This window comes from Schistocerca americana, chromosome 2, assembly GCF_021461395.2.
Source record: "Schistocerca americana isolate TAMUIC-IGC-003095 chromosome 2, iqSchAmer2.1, whole genome shotgun sequence".
NCBI lineage: Eukaryota > Metazoa > Arthropoda > Insecta > Orthoptera > Acrididae > Schistocerca > Schistocerca americana.
This window is the reverse complement of record NC_060120.1, coordinates 660,923,130-660,947,994: the sequence shown is the minus strand read 5'-3', so window position 1 is coordinate 660,947,994 and position 24,865 is coordinate 660,923,130. Positions and strand designations below refer to the sequence as shown.

Here is a 24,865-nt window from a genome sequence, read left to right as displayed (position 1 = left end):
ACAGTATTTATTAATTTCATTACAGAGTGATGATAAATAGTTTGTCAAAGTATAATGATCATATTTATAGTTCCACTATTCTTTTCCAGGATTCTGGTCTCAGTGTCAGGAAACGAGTGATAAAAATCATGGAGGAAATATGCGAAAAAATATCAGACCATCACAAAATTCCAAAAATATGTGCAAAAGTGATGGAAAGAATCTATGATGAAGAAGGTAAATGTTTTTCTTGAAGCTTTCTCAGATCTGCAGTAAAGATATGGTGGGAATGTGTCTTTGTTGCACATTGTACATTTTCAGGTTGTCAAGAGTGATTGCTGTTACTTTTTAGTATAAGCTTAACAAATGTTTTTTGCCTTTTGTCTTTTCTCTTTTGTGTCGTATCAGGGTGGATACAATTTTCAGTTCAGAGTTACTGAGATGAGTGACAGAAACATATGTTCTAAATCCTCATGCACTTGGAACCACGCCTGGAATGACAGAGTGAAATACACTAATTCTAGCATTGGAGACTTTTCCGTTTCAGTTGCATCAGATTTCTTTTGTTGTTGCTTCCTCTCCTTCTTCTTATGATATTTTTCATCCTTTTTAGTAAACTGTCAAATCGTATGCCATTGTAAAAGTGATTCCTGGAGTCATTGTTACCATAAAATTACGCCCTCAACTCCAACCTTCTCATTCCCTTATACTTTCTACATCCGTCATATGGAATGTAAGAGCCTACCATTCTGATTGAGGAGGACTAATTTGTAACTCACTTCAAGTATGCGTTAATTGTGCCACAGTCTTTTTGCGCTTTTCTGGTACTAGATGCTGAGTATCTGTTGTTTACTGTCGCAAAGGATTTATATTCCTAACAATAATGCCTTAATTGGATAGATATAAAATCTACTCACCATGTGGCGCATTTCATTTGCAACTTAAGTTTTATTTTCATTTTTTTCTCTTGTTCATTTTTCATTGCTGCAGTATTATTCTGCAATAGTAGCGTACAGTAATGTCCTTTGTTAGAGTATCGTTTCTTACCAATCAAAATTACAAAAATTTAACTGCAAACTAAAACAATGAAGAATTCCTGGAATTCTGAAAAATTCCTGGGTTTTTCCCGGTTTTCTCTCAGATGAAAAAATTCCTGGGTTTTTCCTGAATCTCCCAGTTGTTCTGGGTCATATAAACCCTGAAATAAAACTTTACATGATTTGGGGGTGCTCTCCCTTAAAACTTTACTCCATTCCAAATCACAACAAGGCTTCATATGGCAACAAGAGGCTAAAAATAGTTAGGCACTTTTTGGATAGAAAAGTGTGCTGGGCATTAGATTGCAGTACTGTAGATTTTGACTGTAAAAGAAGAAAAATTTGGTGATGTAATTGTTAAGAAAGCCTAAGATTTTGATGCCATGAAATTGTTAACGAAAGAAAAAGTGGCTAGTGTAAGAGTACCTGAAAAAATTCAAATTTTAACTTTAGCTCCACTCTCTTGGTCAAAAGAAAACATAATGTCATAAATCAGTGTTAGTGAGTATGTGGTTTGACAAGCAAAAAAAGTGAAAACTTAATGGATATTTTATCAATTCCTAAACCAAAAAGGGGCAAAGTTATTGCCAGTGAAGTGTTAAAGATTATCACTGATTGCTACCAAAATGATGAATATACTCGAATGTTACCAGGATCAAAAGATGTAAAACAAAGGCTTTAGGAAAATTATGCTATGCTTCATAACAACAAATTGCCTCTGATGAGCATGACGTCACAACTGTTTACTATCTAGTATGCCTAGTTCGGAAATATCGTAAATCCGGGGCTAATGAGCAGAACAGTCTGCTGAGTTAGAGTGGGGAGGGGGATAGTCTCCACGTGACCCATGTTTACATTTAATGATTTTGCTATTTCCTCTTCATTTACAGCTCTCATGTCAAATGAAAACAAAACAGATTTCTATGGCCAGGAGCTATCAAGTGAATTAAAACACATTCAAGTAATTATGGAAAGCTAAAATATGTTATTATGAGGCTTGTTTTTTAAGTACGGTCTGTTTGAACATAAGTACACAATGAAAGGTTATTTAAAACAAGTAAATTTATTTTTAGAAAGTACATACTTCACTCTGTTTTTCAATACAGTTGCCAAGTTTGTCGAAACACGTATCATACCTCCCAACTAATTTTAAAATACCTTCTTCATTAAAACTTGTCACCTGCTCCGATAACCAAGAGTTCACTGCCATTTTCATGTCGTCGTCAGGAGCACAGTTTCCTAAACTTTAGGTATTCAGTGACAATGCACTGATCTCTATATGTCATGAAATTCGTTTCCGAGATCTGTTATTGTGAAGCGCCTGTTCTCACCAAATCGCCTGTAATCAAAGAAGGGCGACTGGAGCGGTCCTCTTAGACGTTGTCTTGGCCATCTTTGAATTCTCGTACCCACTTACGCTCTTTGCTTTCACTCATAACAGTATCACCATACACTTCGCAAATCCACTGATGAATTTCTGCAGCAGACAGGTTCCTTTCTGACAAAAACCATATCACTGAGCGAACCTCACACGCGGCGGGTGAATTGATAGTCTTAAACATTTTGAAAGCACAGTTCAGAACTGTACAGGTTAGCTAAAGAGCTGAAACTGAGCACAGTTGCTCCTGAGGCATGCCGGTACGCGATGCATGTGCTCATTGCGGTATGTGCACGAGCTACAACAAAACAGGCCTTACTTAAAAAACTCGCCTCGTAGTTTCAGATCTTATTTTATTTCCACCCTTCTGACCGTCAAGCATTAATCTCCTTGAGAACAATGTTATTATTTTTGACGGTTTGTTAAAGAAATTTGGCTTTTATTAATCTTTTCCACTGAGGCAGTCAGTTTATTTGAAACAAAGTGTTTAATTCCACACTATTGGCTATTTTTAACTGTTTGCTGCATTTCAAGTGCATGTTTTCATCTTTTAACACATATGGCATTATGCCATAATAAAGAACAAAACACGAGTTAATATAGTACTGGTACTCCAAGAAAATTTACATTCCAAAAACAGCACTGAAAAGTTTAATATCAGACTGAGGCCTAGTTCATTGGGAATCCGGACATGCGAATGTGTACTATAAGCCGAATTATGCATTTTAGTATGGTTCATGAAATTCCAACACTCTAGCAGTATCCTCTGATGCCTTGTTTCTTTTATGAAGTAATGTAAGACCTTTTAATGTTTCACATGCGAACATATGGGCTTCCTACTTCATAATAGCTGGGCAAGTGTAGTGATACCTGTTATCTGGCACTCTCTGGCAACTGCCTGTTTCTAACAGTTCGTGGGAAAATATTGTGAATGGTGGTTTGTAAAGCGTTACTTTCAAAGTAAATTTCTTTTTACGCAAGGTGAACTACGTGCAAGAATGTACGATAAATTCCGTAAATCACAGAGCATTTAACTCTCATTTAAAAATCAGCTCTTTAAGAATGAGCCATTTAGAAGAAGATCAGATATTTATGTCGTTATTAAAAATTTTACTGGCACATTTGTGTGATGTGTCTCAAATTGTAACACACACACAAAAGATCAACAATATATGTGAAAGCTGAGCTTCTCTTGCAGCTTATTAATCTGTAGGTAGTGGAGAGCGGGTGGGGTAATTATGGCGATAAATAATCACTTGCACTCTCATCACTTAATATGAATACTTTCATTCTCGTAGCGTATACACAATGCGTGTGGCATAGAGCACACACTACAATTAACTGATCTTGCTGAGGAAGGGCAGCAATATTTTTGGTAGGTAGAGGCAGTGGTTCTGTGTCCCCACAAATCTTTGAGACCAATATTATGTGTAAAAGCTATGTATATTAATCTAAACCATTAACTTTTCCTATTTGTGTGTTCACGCTACTTAACAGTGAAGTTTCTATTGGCTGACTACCTCATGTGTCCTATACTCTGAATATCCATTGTCATTGACTGGCGAGATCAAATGACATGAGCTATGACTGGCTTCCAAAGGTGCATAAAAGTCTCTATTTCAATGCTTCAGGAAGTAACAGGCAGTGTTTGGTGGAATTCGCATTTATATTTTTGTAATACGAAAATATGCAGCATACTTGTTGCTACTCATCAAAGATCTTTCCAAAACTTGCTCCCCCTCTCCTCTGAGTTTTGTTTTCTAAAGGCCAGGAAATTCTACGCTGGTGTATAAAAACCATAGCCATCCAAAAGATTTACAGTTCTGAGGGAAAGTATACTGTCACTTAACATGGAGAAAGTGTTTTCACCCACGAGAAATTGTGTTTTAACCGGGAAAATAAGGAATTTTTTTTCCTTGTCCGTGAATGAACCTTGTATTTGCATCCTCAATAATTTGCCTTTTTAGTAATGATTCGTGAAATGTCATCTCCAGGCCATCTACGTCACTTACATTTCTATACTGATGTTAGTTTTCTGTTCATAAATGTTATGACATGTTGTATACAGTTTTTGGCTTGGTTTTACATAGATTCTTTTAGCACTTTATGTTTAAGGCAAAGACAAGCAAACTGACCTCAAAGATATTGTAACTGTTTGTCTGTGTTTTTTGAAAGGATCTCAACAAGTTCTTTGTTGACTTTCAAAAACTTTTAAGTAATAGTATCTGTGATGTTCACATATAGTAGAACTTTCTTGATCTTGTGGAAAGCTTATATCGGATCGCAGCAATATCAAATTTCATTGCGCTTCACTGAGCTCGTCTATTTTTTGTAGAGCTTTTTACTAAGGTATACATTGTCAAATGACATGTTGTTGTTAGTAATTTTCAAACAGTGCATGAATTCACATGTTTCATTGCAATTAACTGAGCACTAATTCACTTAAACCATACTTTATACAAGTGGAATGATAGTGCCACACAACAAACAGATATGACCTGTCTCACAGAAAGACAAAAAGCAAATGAGGCCATATAGACTAATTGTTGCATGCCAGTTATTCTCAACAATGAATTTCAGCAATTGTTGATTTGTTTTCATGCTAATAAAGGTTTTAAACTAGCTACTGCTGTCTAAGAACACTTTTTTTTTATCACTATGGGCAGGTGATTGGCTGAACACATAAATCACGTGAGAAGTGAGACCTCTGCTGAGACTATGCCAGGGGGAAAGATAAAATGTAAAGTAGATCACACCAGAACAGTATGTAGGAAACACTTTTGCAATTGGCTAGGAATCTCCATGTTTGCCAAAAATGCCTTGCCAATGTGAGTTCCTGGAGGATATTGATTCTGTGTGTTAAGTGGTGCTATATCATCAGTATATGGCTTCTAATCACGCGAATGTAATGCATAAGGGTGTCTGGAATTAAGTGCATGTGTAGGCTGAGCCTAAGGTGGTTATATTCTTGTCTTCCATGGCATTGGTTTAACAGCAGGCCGCCTGTCTCTAGACGAATCCATTAGACGAACAGGCTGGGACAGCACAGCATTATCCTGATAGGATCTTAGCCCATCAAAATGAACCGTCACAGGACTATCTGCCAGAAGGTCAAACATATGATTCGACAAGGGCCTTCAGAAGCTGGAGTGAATTACTTAGTTTTGCTGTTCTTAATGGTAGGGTTGTGTAACAGCACCCAGTTGCTAGCATGATAAGGGTGGTAATACTGCGCCATTATTTTTTTCTGCATACTTGTTTAGTTTTTGCCTTTACATTACTGTGTTGAAGTTGGTGCCAAATTCCTTTACTATGATATTGTAGTGTGTGTGTTATTCCAAATTATGATGCAATGTTCCTTCAGACATGCATGAATGTCCAAAGGAACGTTGCATCATACTTCAAAATAACACAAGCACTGCAATATCATATGTATCCGCCAACACCCAGTGAGCTACTTCCTAGTAAAATGTCTCCCCTGTAGGGCAATATACATAATGGATGTACGAGTACTACGTGTGGTTGATGACCTAGCAAAGTTTGGGTCTGACCATGAGTCTTGCTCGGCTATCCAAATGGTAAGGCGATCACTTGCAATAAGCAAGAAATTTGGGCTTAAGTCCCTGTCTGGAACAAATTTTCGTTGTCATCATTCCATTATACAGCCCATGGTTGTCCACAATCTATATTGCTTTAAGTCTGTGTACTAAACTTCAAACTTCTTTCAGATCCACTCCTGGTGGTAGATTATCTGCCTCAAATGGTGAACTCATGGGGCAGCCATAGACTAACTTAAAGGTCATATGCCCTTTGAATTCAGCTGTTGTAAATAGGTTTATATAAGGGGTTTGTTTGTGTTGTTGCCTCAAATGATAATTACACGGAATATTTGTCAGGATTTGTAAGCGGTGGGTCCTTGAGGTACACTACTATGCTAACACCGAGAAGTAAGTTTAAACATTTTTATTAACAAAAGGCTGATTATGAATCGCCCATCATCACTGTGTCTGACATCCTAGCAGCGGCTAATTACGTTTGTGTTGAAAGGCTCCACGATGAGCTAAGGAAAGAGACATATTCGTGCCCGAGGCCGTGCTAGTTATATGACATGCTGCGGATGGCAGCTGGCGGCCAGTGGGTTACTCCCTGCATCGCACTGCAGCTGGACGCATGTGTACTGACCAAGCAAATTGTCAGCATTCCATATAGATCGGCCGGCGAGCGCTTGTTACATACTGTACAGCTGTGTGCAACCTGTAGACACTTAAATTTGAAAAGAAACGTAGCGAATCCAGTCTGAGTGTGCCCTGTTTATGTAGTAGGATAATATCCATTTAATTGTGTTATGAACTCATTCAACATGGCCATTTCCCTTAGCATGAAAGGGCGTGGTTCACCATTTTTTAGTTCTGCTTAGTTAAGCGAATAATGGGGACATGAAATTTACGCCTTTATCAGTTAAAATAGTGTCAGGGCTGCCAAACTGTAGCACCAGGTGATATACAAACACTTTAGTCACAGTCTCAACCATATGATCAGCAATTGGTATTAATATTAGGAATCTGGAGAAGTGATCAGTTATTGACAGTACGCGTGAGTTTTGTGCTGCCGTACAGATAAGTGATATAGAGAGTAATAAAACTCTGTTTAGTTCAGAAAACTAGTTTAATACGTGTATTAGTGTGTTTTGTGAGCTTACTATTAGAGGTTTAACTTCTCTTTGCGTATTACTCTAGAAAACACGAAAGGAACATAAATTAGGGTTACGATCATATTCTTGCATACACTTTAGCGCAGTAAAACTTATAGAATCTCATTTAATTGTTCTGTTCCATTCCAGCAAGTTGAGAAAAGTGTATCCCTTTGTTGTTTAACTCTTATTTTGCGAAACACAGCGTAAATTTTAAATTCTGGTATCTGGAAACTTTGTACATATGGTAGTAGCTTTGTTTACGTACAGTTGTGACCAAGCCTAATTTTTGTAAACAAGTTTTTCCTCTTCTTTTCAGTAATGTAACTTATTGTAACTAAAGTAAGTTTGTTTACATATGATTGAGACTAGACCCTATCTTGTTTTTCTGTAATTTAATTTGACTTATTCTCGCTAAAGTAAGATTTTTACCATGAGTGAAAAGTGCCTGACGTGTCATAGAATTGTTAGCTCTGGGGTTTGGTGTGATGGGTGCAGAAGTTTTTTCCATTGGGGTGACTGTAGCGGCATGGGAAATGGGGAAGTGGATCCAACTCATCAGTGGTTCTGTAGGATATGCAGTAGAGATAGCAAAATAGTGGAACAGGAGCGGGAAATTGCTGCCCTTCAGGCACAGTTAGAGCAGGCTAGGGAAGATCTGAACAGGTTAAGGAGGGAGAAGGGTAAAGAGAGGTGGGAAGTGGCAACAGGTAACAGGAGTAACAGACCTAGACAGCTTTGTGGTGAATGTGAAGAATAAGTTTGACCTGTTGCTTCAGTTAGAAGCTGATGAGCCTCAGACAGAGGTAGGTGTAGAGAGGGCATAACAAACTTTCAGTAGAAAATTGAATAAGAATCTAGGGAAGTCAGCAAAGAGAAAGAAAGCTTTGTTGTTAGGTAGTTCACATGCCAGAGGTGTAGGCCAACTTTGCAGGACCAGTTAGGATCAGAATGCCAGGTCACAAATTTTTTTAAACCAAGTGCTGTTCTGGGTCAGGTGACAGAGGATTTAGGTCCACTCTGTAAAGCTTTTACCAAGGAAGACACCATGGTTATTCTGGGTGGGCCGGGCAATAGTATTGACAGAGATCCTGGGTACAATATAGAGTGTGACTTGGCAAAGATTGCATCAGCAACGAGACATACCAATGTTGAGTTTGTGTCTGTTCTGAGACACCATGACCGACCTCATTTAAACTCTTCTGTCGGGAGAGCTAATCTGGAGTTGGAACGGCTGCTTGGGTCGGGTGCGGGGGCACATATTGGTTTGGTTCCTGTTGATTCTCTCAGTAGGTTGGATTATACTAGACATGGCCTACACCTCAACAGGAAAGGGAAGGGTAAACTGGCTGGGCTATTAGCAGGAAATGTTGGGGGGGGAGGGGGGGGGGGAGGCACTGCCATGAGGTGTAATATACCAGTGGTCATAGGTGTTGTAGCAGCACCTTTTTTGGGATAGGTAGGACAGAACGAAGTCAAGTTCTGAGAGAAGTAAAGATTGAAACAAACCTTCAGTTTGATAAAGAAATCAAACAGCATAATCCTGGCACATTGGATCAGTGAACATGGCTGTTGGTTAAAAATTTACAGCAATCAGCAGAAATTTTATTTCCACCCGATTTCATCTCGGTAATTGTGAAATGCCAACTGTCTTTAGTGCATCAAAATATTCGAGGGCTTAGAAGTAAAATTAATGAACTACTTACGTGCGTTGATGAATTAGAGTCATCGAACCCAGTTGATATAATCTGCCTCTCTGAACATCATGTGACCACTGGTATAGATATGTTAAACCTGACAGAATTTAAGTTAGCCTCCTACTTCTGTAGACAAAAGATGGAGAAAGGAGGAGTTGCCACATTTGTTAAAAACAGTTTTATATTTAAGAATATGACATTAATAAATTTTGCTTAGAGCAGCACTTATAAGCATGTGCAACAGAGATAGAATTTCATAATAGGTCCTTTATAATAGTAGACTTATACAGAGCACCTTCAGGAAATTTCAACCTGTTATAAACGGTCTTGAAGATTTATTATCTCATCTAAAATTAAAAAACAAATTGGTGGTGATTTTAATATAGATGTCCTGAAAAACATTGTCAGTGAACAGTTACTGAAATCAGTTACATTGTCTTTCAATTTAATTTCTACTGTAAATTTCCCAACTAGGGTATACAAATGCTCTAAGACTGCCATTGATAATATATGTATAGACAATACTAGGCAACTAAGCCACATTAGAAAACCAGTAGTAAATGGGCTACCTGACCATGGCATGCAACACCTAACATTGAATTTTGAAAATTGTCAGGGTAAAAAATCTATCAGAACTGAGTACAGAAGGCCAATAAAACAGTCAAAAACTGAGAAATTTAGGAGATTGCGCAAAGAAATTAATTGGATGGATGGAAAATTGTTTTCCCCTGAAGGTAACTCAAATTAAGCAGAAGTCTAATAAGAAACCATGGATCACACAAGGGATAAAGATATCATGTGAGACAAAAAGGAAACTCTATCTGATATGTAGGGACATTTTTGATACTAGCATTATAGCTCATTACAAAAATTACTGCAAAATATTGAAGAAGGTTATCCAGAAATCTAAACATCTGCATTATGAGAAGATGATGATGTTGTTGTTTTGGTCTTCAGTCCTGAGGCTGGTTTGATGCAGCTCTCCATGCTACTTTATCCTGTGCAAGCTTCTTCATCTCCCAGTACCTACTGCAACCTACATCCTTCAGAATCTGCTTAATGTATTCATCTCTTGGTCTCCCTCTACGATTTTTACCCTCCACACTGCCCTCCAAAGCTAAATTTGTGATCCCTTGATGCCTCAGAACATGTCCTACCAACCGATCCCTTCTTCTAGTTGAGTTGTGCCACAAACTTCTCCCCAATCCTATTCAATACCTCCTCATTAGTTATGTGATTACCCATCTAATCTACAGCATTTTTCTGTAACACCACATTTCGAAAGCTTCTATTCTCTTCTTGTCTTAACTATTTATCGTCCATTTTTCACTTCCATATATGGCTACACTCCCTACAAATACTTTCAGAAACGACTTCCTGGCACTTAAATCTATACTCGATGTTAACAAATTTCTCTTCTTCAGAAACGCTTTCCTTGCCATTGCCAGTCTACATTTTATATCCTCTCTACTTCGACCATCATCAGTTATTTTGCTCCCCAAATAGCAAAATTCCTTTACTACTTTAAGTGTCTCATTTCCTAATCTAATTCCCTCAGCATCACCTGACTTAATTCGACTACATTCCATTATCCTCATTTTGCTTTTGTTGATGTTCATCTTATATCCTCCTTTCAGGACACTATCCATTCCGTGCAACTGCTCTTCCAAGTCCTTTGCTGTCTCTGACAGAATTACAATGTCATCGGCGAACCTCAAAGTTTTTATTTCTTCTCCATGAATTTTAATACCTACTCCGAATTTTTCTTTTGTTTCCTTCACTGCTTGCTCAATACACAGATCGAATACCATCGGGGAGAGGCTACAACCCTGTCTCACTCCCTTCCCAACCACTGCTTCCCTTTCATGCCCCTCGACTCTTATAACTACCATCTGGTTTCTGTACAAATTGTAAATAGCCTTTTGCTCCCTGTATTTTACCCCTGGCACCTTCAGAATTTGAAAGAGAGTATTCCAGTCAACATTGTCAAAAGCTTTCTCTAAGTCTACAACTGCTAGAAACATACGTTTGCCTTTCCTTAATCTAGCTTCTAATATAAGTTGTAGGGTCAGTATTGCCTCACGTGTTCCAATATTTCTACGGAATCCAAACTGATCTTTCCCGAGGTCAGCTTCTACTAGTTTTTCCATTCGTCTGTGAAGAATTCGCGTTCGTATTTTGCAGCCATGACTTATTAAACTGATAGTTTGGTAATTTTCACATCTGTCAACACCTGCTTTCTTTGGGATTGGAATTATTATATTCTTCTTGAAGCCTGAGGGTATTTTGCCTGTCTCATACATCTTGCTCACCAGATGGTGGTAGAGTTTTGTCATGACTGGCTCTCCCAAGGTCGACAATAGTTCTAATGGAATGTTATCTACTCCCGGGGCCTTGTTTCAACTCAGGTCTTTCAGTGCTCTGTCAAACTCTTCATGCAGTATCATATCTCCCATTTCATCTCCATCTACATCCGCTTCGATTTCCATAATATTGTCCTCAAGTATATCACCCGTGTATAGACCCTCTATATACTCCTTCCACCTTTCTGCTTTCCCTTCTTTGCTTAGAACTGGGTTTCCATCTGAGCTCTTGATATTCATACAAGTGGTTCTCTTTTCTCCAAAGGTCTCTTTAATTTTCCTGTAGGCAGTATCTATCTTACCCCTAGTGAGATACGCCTCTGCATCCTTACATTTATCCTCTAGCCATCCCTGCTTAGTCATTTTGCACTTCCTGTGGATCTCATTTTTGAGACGTTTGTATTTCTTTTTGTCTGCTTCATTTACTGCATTTTTATATTTTCTCCTTTCATCAACTAAATTCAATATATCTTCTGTCACCCAAGGACTTCTACTAGCCCTCATCTTTTTACCTACGTGATTCTCTGCTACTGTCACTACTTCATCCCTCAAAGCTACCCATTCTTCTTCTACTGTATTTCTTTCCCCCATTCTTGTCAATTGTTCCCTTATGCTCTCCCTGAAACTCTGTGCAACCTCTGGTGTAATCAGTTTGTCCAGGTCCTGTATCCTTAAATTCCCACCTTTTTGCAGTTTCTTCAGTTTTAGTCTACAGTTCATAACCAATAGATTGTGGTCAGAGTCCACATCTGCCCCTGGAAATGTCTTACAATTTAAAACCTGGTTCCTAAATCTCTGTCTTACCATTGTATAATCTATCTGAAACCTATCAGTATCTCCAGGCTACTTCCATGTATACAACCTTCTTTTATGATTCTTGAACCAAGTGTTAGCTATGATTAAGTTGTTCTCTGTGCAAAATTCTACCAGGCGGCTTCCTCTTTCATTTCTTACCCCCAATCCATATTCACCTACTACGTTTCCTTCTCTTCCTTTTCCTGCTACCGAATTCCAGTCACCCATGACTATTAAATTTTTGTCTCCCTTCACTATCTGAATAATTTCTTTTATTTCATCATACATTTCTTCAATTTCTTCGTCATCTGCAGAGCTAGTTGGCATATAAACTTGTACTACTGTAGTAGGCGTGGGCTTTGTGTCTATCTTGGCCACAATAATGTGTTCACTATGCTGTTTGTAGTAGCTTACCCCCACTCCTATTTTTTTTTATTCATTATTAAACATACACGTGCATTACCCCTATTTGATTTTGTATTTATAACCCTATATTCGCCTGACCAAAAGTCTTGTTCCTCCTGCCACCGAACTTCACTAATTCCCACTATAACTAACTTTAACCTATCCATTTCCCTTTTTAAATTTTCTAACCTACCTGCCTGATTAAGGGATCTGACATTCCATGCTCCGATCCGTAGAACACCAGTTTTCTTTCTCCTGATAACAATGTCTTCTTGAGAAGTCTCCATGCAGAGATTCGAATGGGGGACTATTTTACCTCCGGAATATTTTACCCAAGAGGACGCCATCATCATTTAACCACGCAGTAAAGCTGCATGCCCTCAGGAAAAGAGAAGAAGGTAAATAAAAACAATATGGGATATAGTTAAGTCAGAGACAGGTAGGACCAGAAATGAGGAGGAGCAAATAGCTCTAAAAATAAATGAAACCCTGGTAACAAACGCATGTTGTGTTGCAAACCATTTAAACAAGTATTTTGTCTCTGTTACTGATAGCATGGGGTTGTCAGGTTCATTAAATAATGCAATGGAATGTCTGAGACCAGTGCACTCAAGCAATCTCAGTAAAATGGAATTGACACTTACTTCACCCAAAGGAATAGAATCCATCATAAAGTCCTTCAAATCAAAGCATTCTAGTGGTTGTGATAACATATCAACAATGATAATAAAAGAGTGTTCATGTGAGCTTTTAGTCATATCTTAAGTTATTTGTGTAATCAATCACTTGTCACAGGAACATTCCCGGACTGGCTTAAATATGCTGAAGTAATACCTCTCCACAAGACAGGGGGCAAAGAAATGCTGTCAAATTACCAACCGATCACACTTTTGCCAGCTTTTTCAAAAATCTTTGAAAAGGTTATGTTCAAGCGTCTACTTAAGCACCTTAGTGAAAATAGCATACTGTCAGAGTCACAGTTTGTGTTTCTTAAGGGTTCTGATATTGAGAAAGTTATTTACACTTACAGCAAAAATGTCCTTAATTCATTGGACAACAAATTAGAGGCAACTGGCATCTTCTGTGACCTGTCAAAGGCGTTTGAATCACAGCATTCTTTTAAGTAAATTAAAATATTATGCCGTCACTGGTAGTGCTGCAAAGTGGTTTCAGTCATATCTTACTAATAGAAAACAAAGGGTGTCATTACGCAACACTTCAGCAGTAGGCTATCAGACATCATTTGACTGGGAAGAAATTACATGTGGTGTTCCCCAAGGTTCCATACTAGGCCCACTACTGTTTCTTGTGTATATTAATGACCTGTCATCTGTTACATTACCAGATGCCAAGTTTGCCTTATTTGCAGATGATACAAACATTGCAGTAAATAGTAAATCAAATATAAATTTAGAAAGGGCAGCTAATCAAATTTTTACTGACATTAATAAGTGGTTCATAGCCAATTCACTGTCATTAAACTTTGAAAAGACTCACTATATGCAGTTCAGAACTTCCAAGAGATTTCCTTCTGGTGTGTGTATAAAATATGACGACATGGAAGTAGGAGAAGTTGAGAGTGTAAAATTCTTGGGATTACAACTTGATAATAAATTCAGTTGGGAGCAACATACTAACAAACTGCTAAAGCGCCTAAACAAGTCTGTTTTTGCAATGCGAATGATGTCAGACATAGGAGATATAAATATAAAAAACTGGCGTATTTCGCTTATTTTCACTCAATTATGTCATGTGGTATCATATTTTGGGGTAACTCCACAAACAGAGAAAAAATTTTAGAGTACAGAAGCGTACTCTTAATGAGTAATGTGTAGTGTAAATCCAAGAACATCATGTCGAAATGTATTCAAAGAATTGGGGATGTTAACCACAGCTTCTCAGTATATTTATTCCTTAATGAAGTTTGTTGTAAATAATACATCTCTTTTTCCAACTAACTGCTTAGTACACAGTATCAATACTAGGAATAAGAACAATATACATAAAGATTTAAAATCACTTACTCTTGCCCAGAAAGGAGTCCAGTAGTCAGCAACGCATATTTTCAATAAGTTAGCAGCAACCATTTAGAGTTTAGGTTCAGACAAGGCACAATTTAAACATAATTTAAAAGAATTTTTGATGGCCAACTCCTCCTATTCTATCCATGAGTTTCTCAACAAGTGCAGTAGACCATTTTAATGAAAATTTATTATACTTTAATTTTTGACAATACATGGTTGTAACAGCCAAGTAACTACCCACTGCATGAATGATGGATGTGTGGAAAGCAGATTTAAGTCTTAAGTCTGTAAATAGTGGAAGTTTAATTGTAAATCTTGTACATAATCTGACTGTTCTTAACTGAGGATCACTGAAATGAATAATTTACTTTAATTTTTGACAATACTTGATTGTAATAGCTAAGAAACTAGCAAATGTCTGAATGATGGATTTAATGAAAGCAGATGTAAGTATTAAACCTGTAAATATTAGAAGTTTAAATTTAATTCATGTACATAATTTTACTGTTTATTGACTGAGGATCATTAAAATTAATGAAACTCAAGTTTTTCTAATTACATTTTTGTAATGTGTTTATCTGACATGTTCCACACCCAGGAGGATTCCCTCTTTTATGGGTCTATGGAATGAATAATTAATCTAATCTAATCATGCCAGTTTCCTTTCTGGGTTTAGCAGAAGGGTCCCTTTACATCAAGAGCCACAATTCCAAATGGTTTAGAGGCTTCTGGTAAGGCTTGCAAAGGAATTTATGATTGCATCAGCTGTGACACAAGGCAAACAGGTGTGGATATACTTGTCAACATCACCTAGCCAACTGAGCCACCAATATAGCATAACAGTATGGGCATTTGTAGTGCATACACCATTATGGTAGTCTTGAATGCTGTCATGTCAATGAACAATAATTCAGGTCTGGATTGACTTTGGTACCACCAAGCGATTTCACAATACAGTATTCTATTTTCTAACATGAAATCAGGTAGTTGACATACTGTTGACAGCCGAAATCCATTCTCTGGGTATATTTTAATTCTGCTATTAATACCTTGTCAGCTTAACAGTATGGGCATTTTTAGTGCATACACCATTATGGTAGTCTTGAATGCTGTCATGACATTGAACAATAATTCAGGTCTGGATTGACTTTGGTACCACCAAGCGGTTTCCCAACTTGATTTCACAATACAGTATTCTATTTTCTAACATGAAATCAGGCAGTGTGGCATACTGTTGACAGCTGGAATCCTTTCTCTGGGTATCTTTTAATTCTGCTATTAATACCTTGTCAGCTTGTACTAGATGGATTTTTCTACTGAGACTTTCGGCATTTTCGTACAGCCTTCCAGGTTTATCGTGTACCTCTTAGTCGAATTTGCTAATTTTAAAGCTCAACATATCGGGTGGCTACTGGAGTCTTTTCAATTTAACATCCATAAAAAAGCAGCATGATCAGTTACCATGGTAAATTTTCTGCCTTACAGGTAGCATTTCAAGTACTTCACACCAAATATTAAGGCCAACAGTTCCTTTCCTGTGGTACCATAATTGATTTCGGCTTTATTGAGATAGCGAGAAGTTTAATCAATAGGTTTTTCTTTGTCATGTTCTCAACTTAAAACAACATGAGTAGCATAGTACACTATAAATGGTTTTTCAAAGATGCAGTAAATCAATAGAGGTGAACTCATTAAAACTTCCTTAACTTATTGTATGGTGGCTTCGCAATGTCAACCACTCAAAAGTCATTCCTTTATTCAGTAGGTTAGTTAAGGGTTTAGTCATAGTGGTATAGTTTTTCATGAAATGATTATAAACGAAAATTATCCACAGCTTCTGTCAAACAACAGTCTGGTTTACTCCATCAGAGGCAATAATGTCTCGTACATACTGGACTTGCACCTCTGCCAGTGAGCATTTTTCCAAATTTCAACTTAAGTGAGCATTCTGTAACCTCTCCAACACATTTCTCATCTGTTCTGCATTTTCTTCAATGCTTCAGGAAATATTATGGTGTCATCAAGATAAACAGGTGGTAGGTGTAAGACCTCTTAGAAACAAATTATCGAATCTCTGAAATGTGGAGGGTGTGTTCCTTAAGCCAAAAGGCAATCACAAAAACGCAAACAAGTCCAAGGGTACAACAAAAACTGTTTCAGGTTGGTCCTGAGGAGCTGCCAGAATCTGATGATAGCATGAGCACATATCAAGAGTAGTGAAAAATTGGCAATTTCCTACTCTATCCATGGCAAAGGATAGGTGTCAGGTGTAGTGATTTTGTTGATATCTCTCATATCCACATACAAGCAGTAGGTTTTTTTCGCTGTCAATAGACTTCTTCAGAATAACAATCGGACTCTGGTAAAAGCTAGCTGATGGCTGAATAATTCCGGCATCAAATTGTTGTTGGATAGTTTCTTCTGGAACAGACTAATTGATAGGGAACTCTATATGGCTGCTGAGCAGTTGATTTTGCATTTCCAGTGGGAATCTCATGATATAGTAGATCAGTGGCTGGTAAACATTGCCTCTCTTCAAATAGCCACAAAAATTCCTCCGAAAGTGGGCACAACAAGTTCTGTTCAGAGTCTAATAAATGGGACAACCTATTCTGGAGCTGTTGCTTCAGGTGTGACATGACTGCATATACTTCTTGGACTGGTAACAGTTGTTGTCTTCTCTTCACTTTCTTTTTGGGAATGATTTCTTCACTCTCAGCTACCGGTTGCATTCTGGCCAGAGTAATTCCCCTGGGTATCTCTACTTCTCAGATTCCAAAATTAACCACACACACAGGACCTCAGGCTTTCTCTCCCACAGATTCTACTTTGCACAGGTTTCATTTCATGTGCACTTACTGTCAGCCAAGGACCTCACTTCACGTAAGTGGTTCCCTCAAAAGAACATACCTCATATGTTTCTTCATTTTGACAGTCAATCGGAGAACACTTCCAGTACTGGGTAGGGTGGTTTTACAGGGGTGGTTTCTTTCAACACCCGGCTATGCAATGTGTCAGAATTTTGGCAAATGAGCCCCATTGCCGGATATCCTCATGCCTATGTGATGCTGCCACCACCAGATTGGTGAATTGCTTCATCAAATTTGACAATATGCAACCAGATATCAGTCACGCCCTGATATTGGCGTAGGAAATCGTTTCTCAACATGACATCAGAATTGGACCTTCTCTGCCTTATCGCCTCCATCTCAAATCTGTAGGTGGTGTCATCAATTTTTGGCTCAACAGAACACGTATCTGCTGGATTTATTACTTTACTACTCAAATGACTGATACGACTTTGCAGTGGTTTCAAGTGGCCCTTGTTGTCAGGAGAAAGAAACACTAAACTTCTTTGCGCATCCCTGTCCACTATATCTCAGGCCAGTTTTCCTCCTATCTCTACTCTATCACATTCATCACCTCCTCGTAACCTTGGTAATTCTTGGAGTTATCCTAATTTACTAGGGGTGAGGTTGGATGGTTGTGCCATTCCCCTTATGGTTTCCCTGATTAGAATAAACACTTCTCCTGCCACGGAGTCGGCCATCACGCCCAAGAAATGAACCATGTCTGTTCTGTCAACAATGCATTCCTAAATGTCTGAGATCATGCAATGAGGGCAGTACAGTGTTAATCAGATATTGACTGTGTGGCGGGTCCATTTACATCGGCCACACTCCTTTTAAGCAGCATATATGCAGCACAGCTCGCTGTTACATGCTGCGGCAGAAACAAAGCACATGGCTTCCACACAAAATAATGCCACGTGGACAGCTTCAGGACCCCCCTGCGGGTTCAGGGGTAAGAATAGGCCCACGTTATTCCTGCCTGTCGTAAGAGGCAACTAATAGGAGTTTCCACTGTTTCGGCTTTAATGTGATGGTCCCCTAAGGGGTTTGACCACTTACTTTACTTTACATGTGGCAAGGGCCTTATTGACCATACGCCTGCTCTAGGAGCCTCTTCCACTTCTGCCTGTCCAATGCGCTGTTTGTCCAGTTGCTGCTGCTATTCATCCTCATTGTATCCTCCCAAATGTTATCCCGCCATCTGATTCTGGGTCTCCCTCTTCTTCTCGTTCCTTCTATTGTTCTGCTAATTGCCATTCTAGGTAGTCTATTCTCTGTCATTCTTGCTATATGGCCTGCCCAATTCAACCTTCTCCTCTTGAGCACATCGACGATGTTACGGTGTTTGTACAGCCCTCTTGATTCTTCATTTCTTCTTATTCTCCATTCCATGTTATTTTCGTTGTATACAGGTCCAAAAATTTTCCTTAGTACTTTTCTTTTGAATATTAACAGTTTTTCTGTAATATTCTATGATCCAAAAGAGAAATCCTTTTAGCTTTGCCAGTTTTTGTTCCAGTAAATCCTGTCCTGTTTCCGATGCTGGTATTGAGTATCCTGACCTTTTTTTTTTTTTTTTTTTTACATGAGTGGGTTGGTAGCCCTCTGCACAACCCCCAACCTGGAGGACCAGGAGTCTTGATTTTGTGGTACTCTATCCCAAGGAGGGTTGCCTTCACCGCGTCTGAGTGAGCCTCTCCTGCCCGTGCTAGTTTTGGTCCACTCCATTTCAAAATTTTCCATTAGTGCGTACCATTTGGGGAAGGACGCCTTACGTGGTGCATTCTGTATCCATCTTGCCCTAAGATCTGGCACACCCGATATTGTCATGGAGTTGGACTTACACTGAGCTTCTGGCCACATCAGCTGCAGTGTGTTCCGGGTAGCACACATTCCCTCCATTGTGCACTTCCATCTTTGCCCTCGTGATATACATGGATATTCGACACCCGACATCCAGCATGGTAGCCAGTCCATTCTGGTGGGGTCGTCATGCACCCTCTTGGTGGTAGTCCCCTGACTACACAGGGATCGCACTGCTGATGCCTGAGCTGCTACCTCCCCACGTATGCCGAGGATTAGATGCCTATCCCTCTGGGGCATCAGGACTCCTGGCAAAGGCCATCTAATCAAAACAGCATCCTCTGCCCAGTCATGGAGGTTGCTCACTTGTGACAAGTTGGGAGATGTTTCAGTTACCATCACACTCCATAAGAGTCTAAACATGGTCCAGGGTATTATATTCCACAGGGATCTTCTTCTGCAGTCAGACGATGAACTACGGCGCATCAACTGGAGTCCGAGGGATAATCAGGTAGCTACACCGGTGCCTTCATCTAGGCCTTCGAGGTTGATGTCTTACCCGAAAAGGTCAAGGTGATGGTTTACCGCTGTGATGTGAAGCCATATATCCCTCCTCCGATGTGGTGTTTTAAATGCTGGAAGTTTGGGCATATGTCATCCCAATGTACTTCCGGCATCAGGTGTCGAGATTGTGGACGTCCTTCACATCCCAATACTCCATGTGCCCTGCCTCCCATCTGTGTTAACTGTGGAGAACACCATTCCCCCTGCTCACCAGACTGCCGGGTATTCCAGAAAGAACGGAAGATCGTGGAATATAAGACCCTGGACCGCCTGACCTACACTGAGGCCAAGCAGAACTATGAGAGGCTACATCCTGTGCCAATGACGTCAACCTACGCCGCTGCTACAACAACGGTTCTCCCATCTCCCGTGTCACCACGTACAATTGGCTCTATGAACTGTCAGAATCCACCAGCCCCCTTGATTGTGGGGGGCACTTCACTCCCTGTTGCTCTTGCTCCATCTACTTCAGGAGCAACACCCGCCCCCAACCATCTGGGACATCAGTTCCACTTCCCAGCCGGAGAAGCGTAAGACTTCTTCGGCTCCTCTCGCCAGGAAGGGGTCCCTTGGGGACCTCCTTTCGCGAGTTCTGACCAGCAGAAAAGCGGACACCCGCAAGTGGCTGAAACAACCACCAGTCGCTGGTCGTAGGGCCTCACGGTCGTCGTCCGTCCCTGAGATTGACCCGTTGAAGCCCTCCCAGCCTGCACCACCGAAGGCACAACGCGAGAAGCGGAAAATGGATAAGGTTCCCAAGAATCCCGACATTGCAGTGGCACCCGTCCCACCGCTTCCTACAAGCTCAGCGTCTGAGGATGGTTCAAGATTCTGGCGTCTGCTGAAGACCTGGATCTTGCCGGACCCTCGGACGCAATGGGTGTCACTCGCACAGGTACTGAACCGGTGGCAGCAAGTGACCCAGCAGCGTAATCTGCCTCCCCAGTCCCTTCACGCCTTCCTCAGCCATGGACAATATGTCATCCTCCAGTGGAACTACGGCGGTTTCTTCCATCATCTTGCTGATCTCCGACAACTTCTCAGCCTTCACCCTTTCTTCAGCATTGCTCTTCAAGAAACTTGGTTTACAGCGATGCGAACCCCCGCCCTCCGTGGCTATCAGGGTTATTATAAGAACCGGGCAGCTTATGAAAGGGTATCTGGTGGTGTCTGCATCTATGCCCTTCACTCGCTTCACAGCGAGTTTGTCCCTCTACAAACGCCTTTAGAGACTGTCGCTGTTTGGGTGTGGACACCACAGGCTGTTACTGTTACTCTATCTTCCACCAGATGGTGATGTCCCGCAGCATGTCCTGGCTGCGCTGATAGCCCAATTGCCGCCACCTTTCCTGTTACTGGATGACTTCAATGCCCATAACCCTCTGCGGGGTGGGTCAGTGGCAACAGGTCGAGGCGCCACCATTGAGCATATATTGGCACAACTTGAGCTTTCCATTTTAAATGATAGTGCCTTCATACATTTCAGTGTGGCGCATGGCACATACTCAGCCATTGACCTTTTGATCTGCAGCCCTAGCCTCTTATCGTCTGTCCAATGGAGTGTGCATGACGACCTGTGTGGTAGTGACCACTTCCCGATCTTTCTGTCACTGCCACAGTGTCACTCTTCTGGGTCCCCTTGCAGATCAGTGGGAATTCCACAGTGCCCTAGCTGCTTGCCCTGATACAGCTCCCGGGCCAGATCGCATCCACTGTCAGATGCTGAAACACCTCTCAGTGGACTGCCAGCGACGCCTCCTCGACCTTTACAACAGTATCTGGGGTATCTGGGTCGAGGGTGAGTTTCCGTCGCAGTGTTGGGAAAGCACTGTTATCGCTGTTTTTAAACCTGGCAAGAACCCATTGGAGGTGGACAGCGACCGCCCCATTAGCCTCACCAACAACGCATGGTGAGCCGGCGGTTGAGTTGGGTACTTGAGTCTCGGGGCCTTCTGGCTCTGTCTCAGGGTGGGTTCCGTAAAGGCCGCTCTGCTGCCGACAATCTGGAGAGCCCGGAGTCAGCCATCTGTATGGCCTATGCCTGCCGTCAGCACCTTGTCGCTGTCTTTTTTGACATACGATACGACATGGCACCATCACATACTCTCTATGCTTCATGGTTGGGGTCTTCGGGGTCCACTGCTGATTTTCCTACGAAATTTTCTGTCTCATTGTACCTTCCGCTTGCAAGTCGTGGCCTCCCATAGTTCCTCCCGAGTTCAGGAGAACAGGGTACCACAGGGATCTGTCCTAAGTGTCTGCCTGTTTTTACTTGCAATTAACGGGCTCGCTGTGGCAGTGGGAATGTCTGTCTCAGCTTCCTTGTATGCTGACGACTTCTGCCTCTACTATAGCTCCATTGGCATTGCAGCTGCTGAACGTCAGCTGCAGGGCGCTATTGGCAAGGCGGAGCCTTGGGCTGTAGCGCATGGCTTCCAGTTTTCGGCTGCCAAGACCTGCGTTATGCATTTTTGCCAGTGACGAACAGCTCACCCTGAGCCGCGGATTTATCTTGCCGGTGAACTTCTTGCTGTGGTGGAGACACATCGGTTTTTAGGATTGGTTTTTGATACCCGGTTGACTTGGCTCCCACAAATTCGGCAGCTTAAGCAAATGTGTTGGCTTCAATTTAATGCTCTGTGGTGCGTGAGCCACACCAGCTGGGGCGCTGACCGATCTACCCTGTTACGGCTCTACCAGGCGTTAATCCATTCCCGTCTGGATTATGGGAGCCTGGCTTATGGTTCAGCATCCCCATCTGCGTTGCGGGTGCTGGACCCAATCCTTCTCAGCGGGATCCGACTTGCCACTGGTGCTTTCCGGACCAGCCCTGTGGACAGCATACTTGTGGAGGCAGGTGTCCCTCCACTGTGGTTACGGCGCGAACGTTTACTGGCCGCTTATGCTACGCATGTTTGTAGCTTGCCCGGGCATCCTAATTATCGTCTACTGTTCCCTAAGTCGGTCGTCCATCTCCCAGAACGTCGGCTCCGGTCGGGTTGCACGATCGCGGTCCACGTCAGAGAGCTTCTGTCCAGGCTTGGGGTTTTCCCTCTTCCACCTCCTTTCCGGGCCCCTCTGCGTACACCCCCGTGGTGTGTGCCCTGCCCTTGCCTTTGGCTCGAATTGGCACATGGCCCGAAGGACTCAGTCCCTCCGGAGGCCTTCTGCCGCCGCTTTCTTTCCATCCTTGCCACGTATCAGGGCTTTGGCGTTGTTTACACTGACGGTTCGATGGTTGCTGGTCGTGTTGGTTATGCTGTCACTCTAGGGCACCATTACGAACAACTTTCATTGCCGGCTGGCTGCAGCGTTTTCACTGCTGAGCTGGTCACCATCTTTCATGCCATAGAGCGTATCCGCTCCTGCTCAGGTGAGTCCTTCGTTATCTGTAGCGACTCCCTGAGCGGTTTACGAGCTATCGACCAGTGTTTCCCTCGCTCTCGTCTGGTGCTAGCTATCCAGGAGTCCCTCCATACTCTTGCCTATTGAAGCCGCTCTGTGGTCTTTGTGTGGACCCCAGGCCATGTAGGGATACCAGGCAATGAACATGTAGTCCGCGTGGCCAAACAGGCCACCAGTAAACCCTGTCTGGATGTTGGCCTCCCGGAGACTGATTTGCGAGCATTCTTACGCCCCAAAGTTTTTGCACTTTGGGATGCTTAATGGCGTGATCTGACCACACCCAATAAATTCCATGCTATCAAGGAGACGATGACTGTGTGGCGGTCATCCATGCGAGTCACTCGCAGGGCCTCAGTTGTCTTTTGTCGGTTCCGCATTGTCCACACCCGGCTGACGCACAGTTATTTACTGCGTCTTGAGGGTCTGACTCTATGTTGCTGTGGGGCGGCTTTGACGGTGGTCCACATTTTGTTGGCCTGTCTCCTTTTAGCTGTGCTGAGGCAGACATTTGCACTGCCTGATACGCTCCATGCCCTTTTAACAGATAACACTGCCATGACAGGCTTAGTTTTGCATTTTATTCGGCAGGGGGCTTTTATCACTTAATCTAAGTGTTTGTCTTTTTTGGTGTTGAGTCTGACCTTTGGCCTATGATTTTAGACTGAGTTTTTAATGTGTTTCTCTGTGGTTGGCTTTTCCTTTTTTGTCTCTATGGTCGGCCAACCACTGTCACACTCTGTGTGATTTTAATTCCTTTTGTCTGGTCTCTGTCTAAGTATTTCTTGTCCTGTGTCGTCTGCCGTCTTTTCCATTGTTCGTTTTTATTCTGTGTGGGTGTTTGAAATTTTGGAAAAAGGGGCCGATGACCGTAGCAGTCTGGTCCTTTAATCCCCCAAACCAACCAACCAACAGCTTCAGGGAGCAAGATGAGAGAACAGGGTGTATACGACCCGGGGGATCCGGGAAAAACCCGGGAATTTTTTCATCCCGGAGAAAACTGGGAAAAACCCAGGAATTGTTTAGAATTCCGGGAATTTTTCATTGTTTCTCTTTTCAGTTAATTTTTTTTTATTTTGACTGGTAAGAACCAATACTCTAACAAAGGATATTACTATAACCTGTTGCTGCAGAGTAATACTGCAGCAACAAAACTTGAAGGAGAGAAAAAAAAAACGCAAATAAAACTTAAGTCGCAAAGGAAATGCGCCGTATACAACCATAAAACAGTGCTCATTCAAGCGCCCACCAACAGCAAAGTGTGTCAAAGTCTTTAGAAAGGCTACATAGTGCTTCATAACAACAAGTTGCCTCCGATGAGCGTGACGTGACAACTGTTTAAATTAGCGGTATATTGATAATTTTTACTTGTGGATCATCTGACAGCAACTGAATAAAACACAATTTTAGTGCCATACGTGTTTCACCTTTCTTTTCTGCAAGGCATCATCAGTGGCAGGTTGCGTGGACAATTTCTTACATATTACGCTCCTGGTGCATTTTTGGTGTTTTTCTTCTTCTGATGAATGCCAATTTGTGATTTTTCCCCACATTCCACACCACTATGAACTGGACACTTGTTTCAATGCAGTGGCACTAAAATTGTGTTTTATTCAGTTGCTGTCAGATGGTCCATAATTAAAAGTTATCAATGTACCTTAATATTATATGCAACTGAGGAAGACAGGACTACAAAAGTTGAAGATGTTTAAATTAGATTCGTTTGAGCAGTTGCGGGAGGGCTCTTGCGCTTGCGCAGTTGAGTCGCGTGTGAGTAGTACCTTCTCGCGCTTCTGGTTACCGAAGTGTGGCTGGACGCCACTACTAAATATTGCCCCGGTTCGGAAATATAGTAAATCTGGGGCTGATGCACACA

At 41.4% G+C, this 24,865-nt stretch overlaps 1 protein-coding gene across 1 annotated transcript in view; it reads left to right on the top strand.

Annotated features, from left to right (window-relative positions):
• Window positions 1–24,865, top strand: part of LOC124594309 (nipped-B-like protein A) — a 480,509-nt gene that overhangs the window by 186,352 nt on the left and 269,292 nt on the right. Inside the window, exon 11 of the mRNA XM_047132672.1 lies at window positions 90–216. Within this exon, the coding sequence (XP_046988628.1) occupies window positions 90–216 (127 nt within the window). The remainder of the gene's footprint in view (window positions 1–89; window positions 217–24,865) is intronic.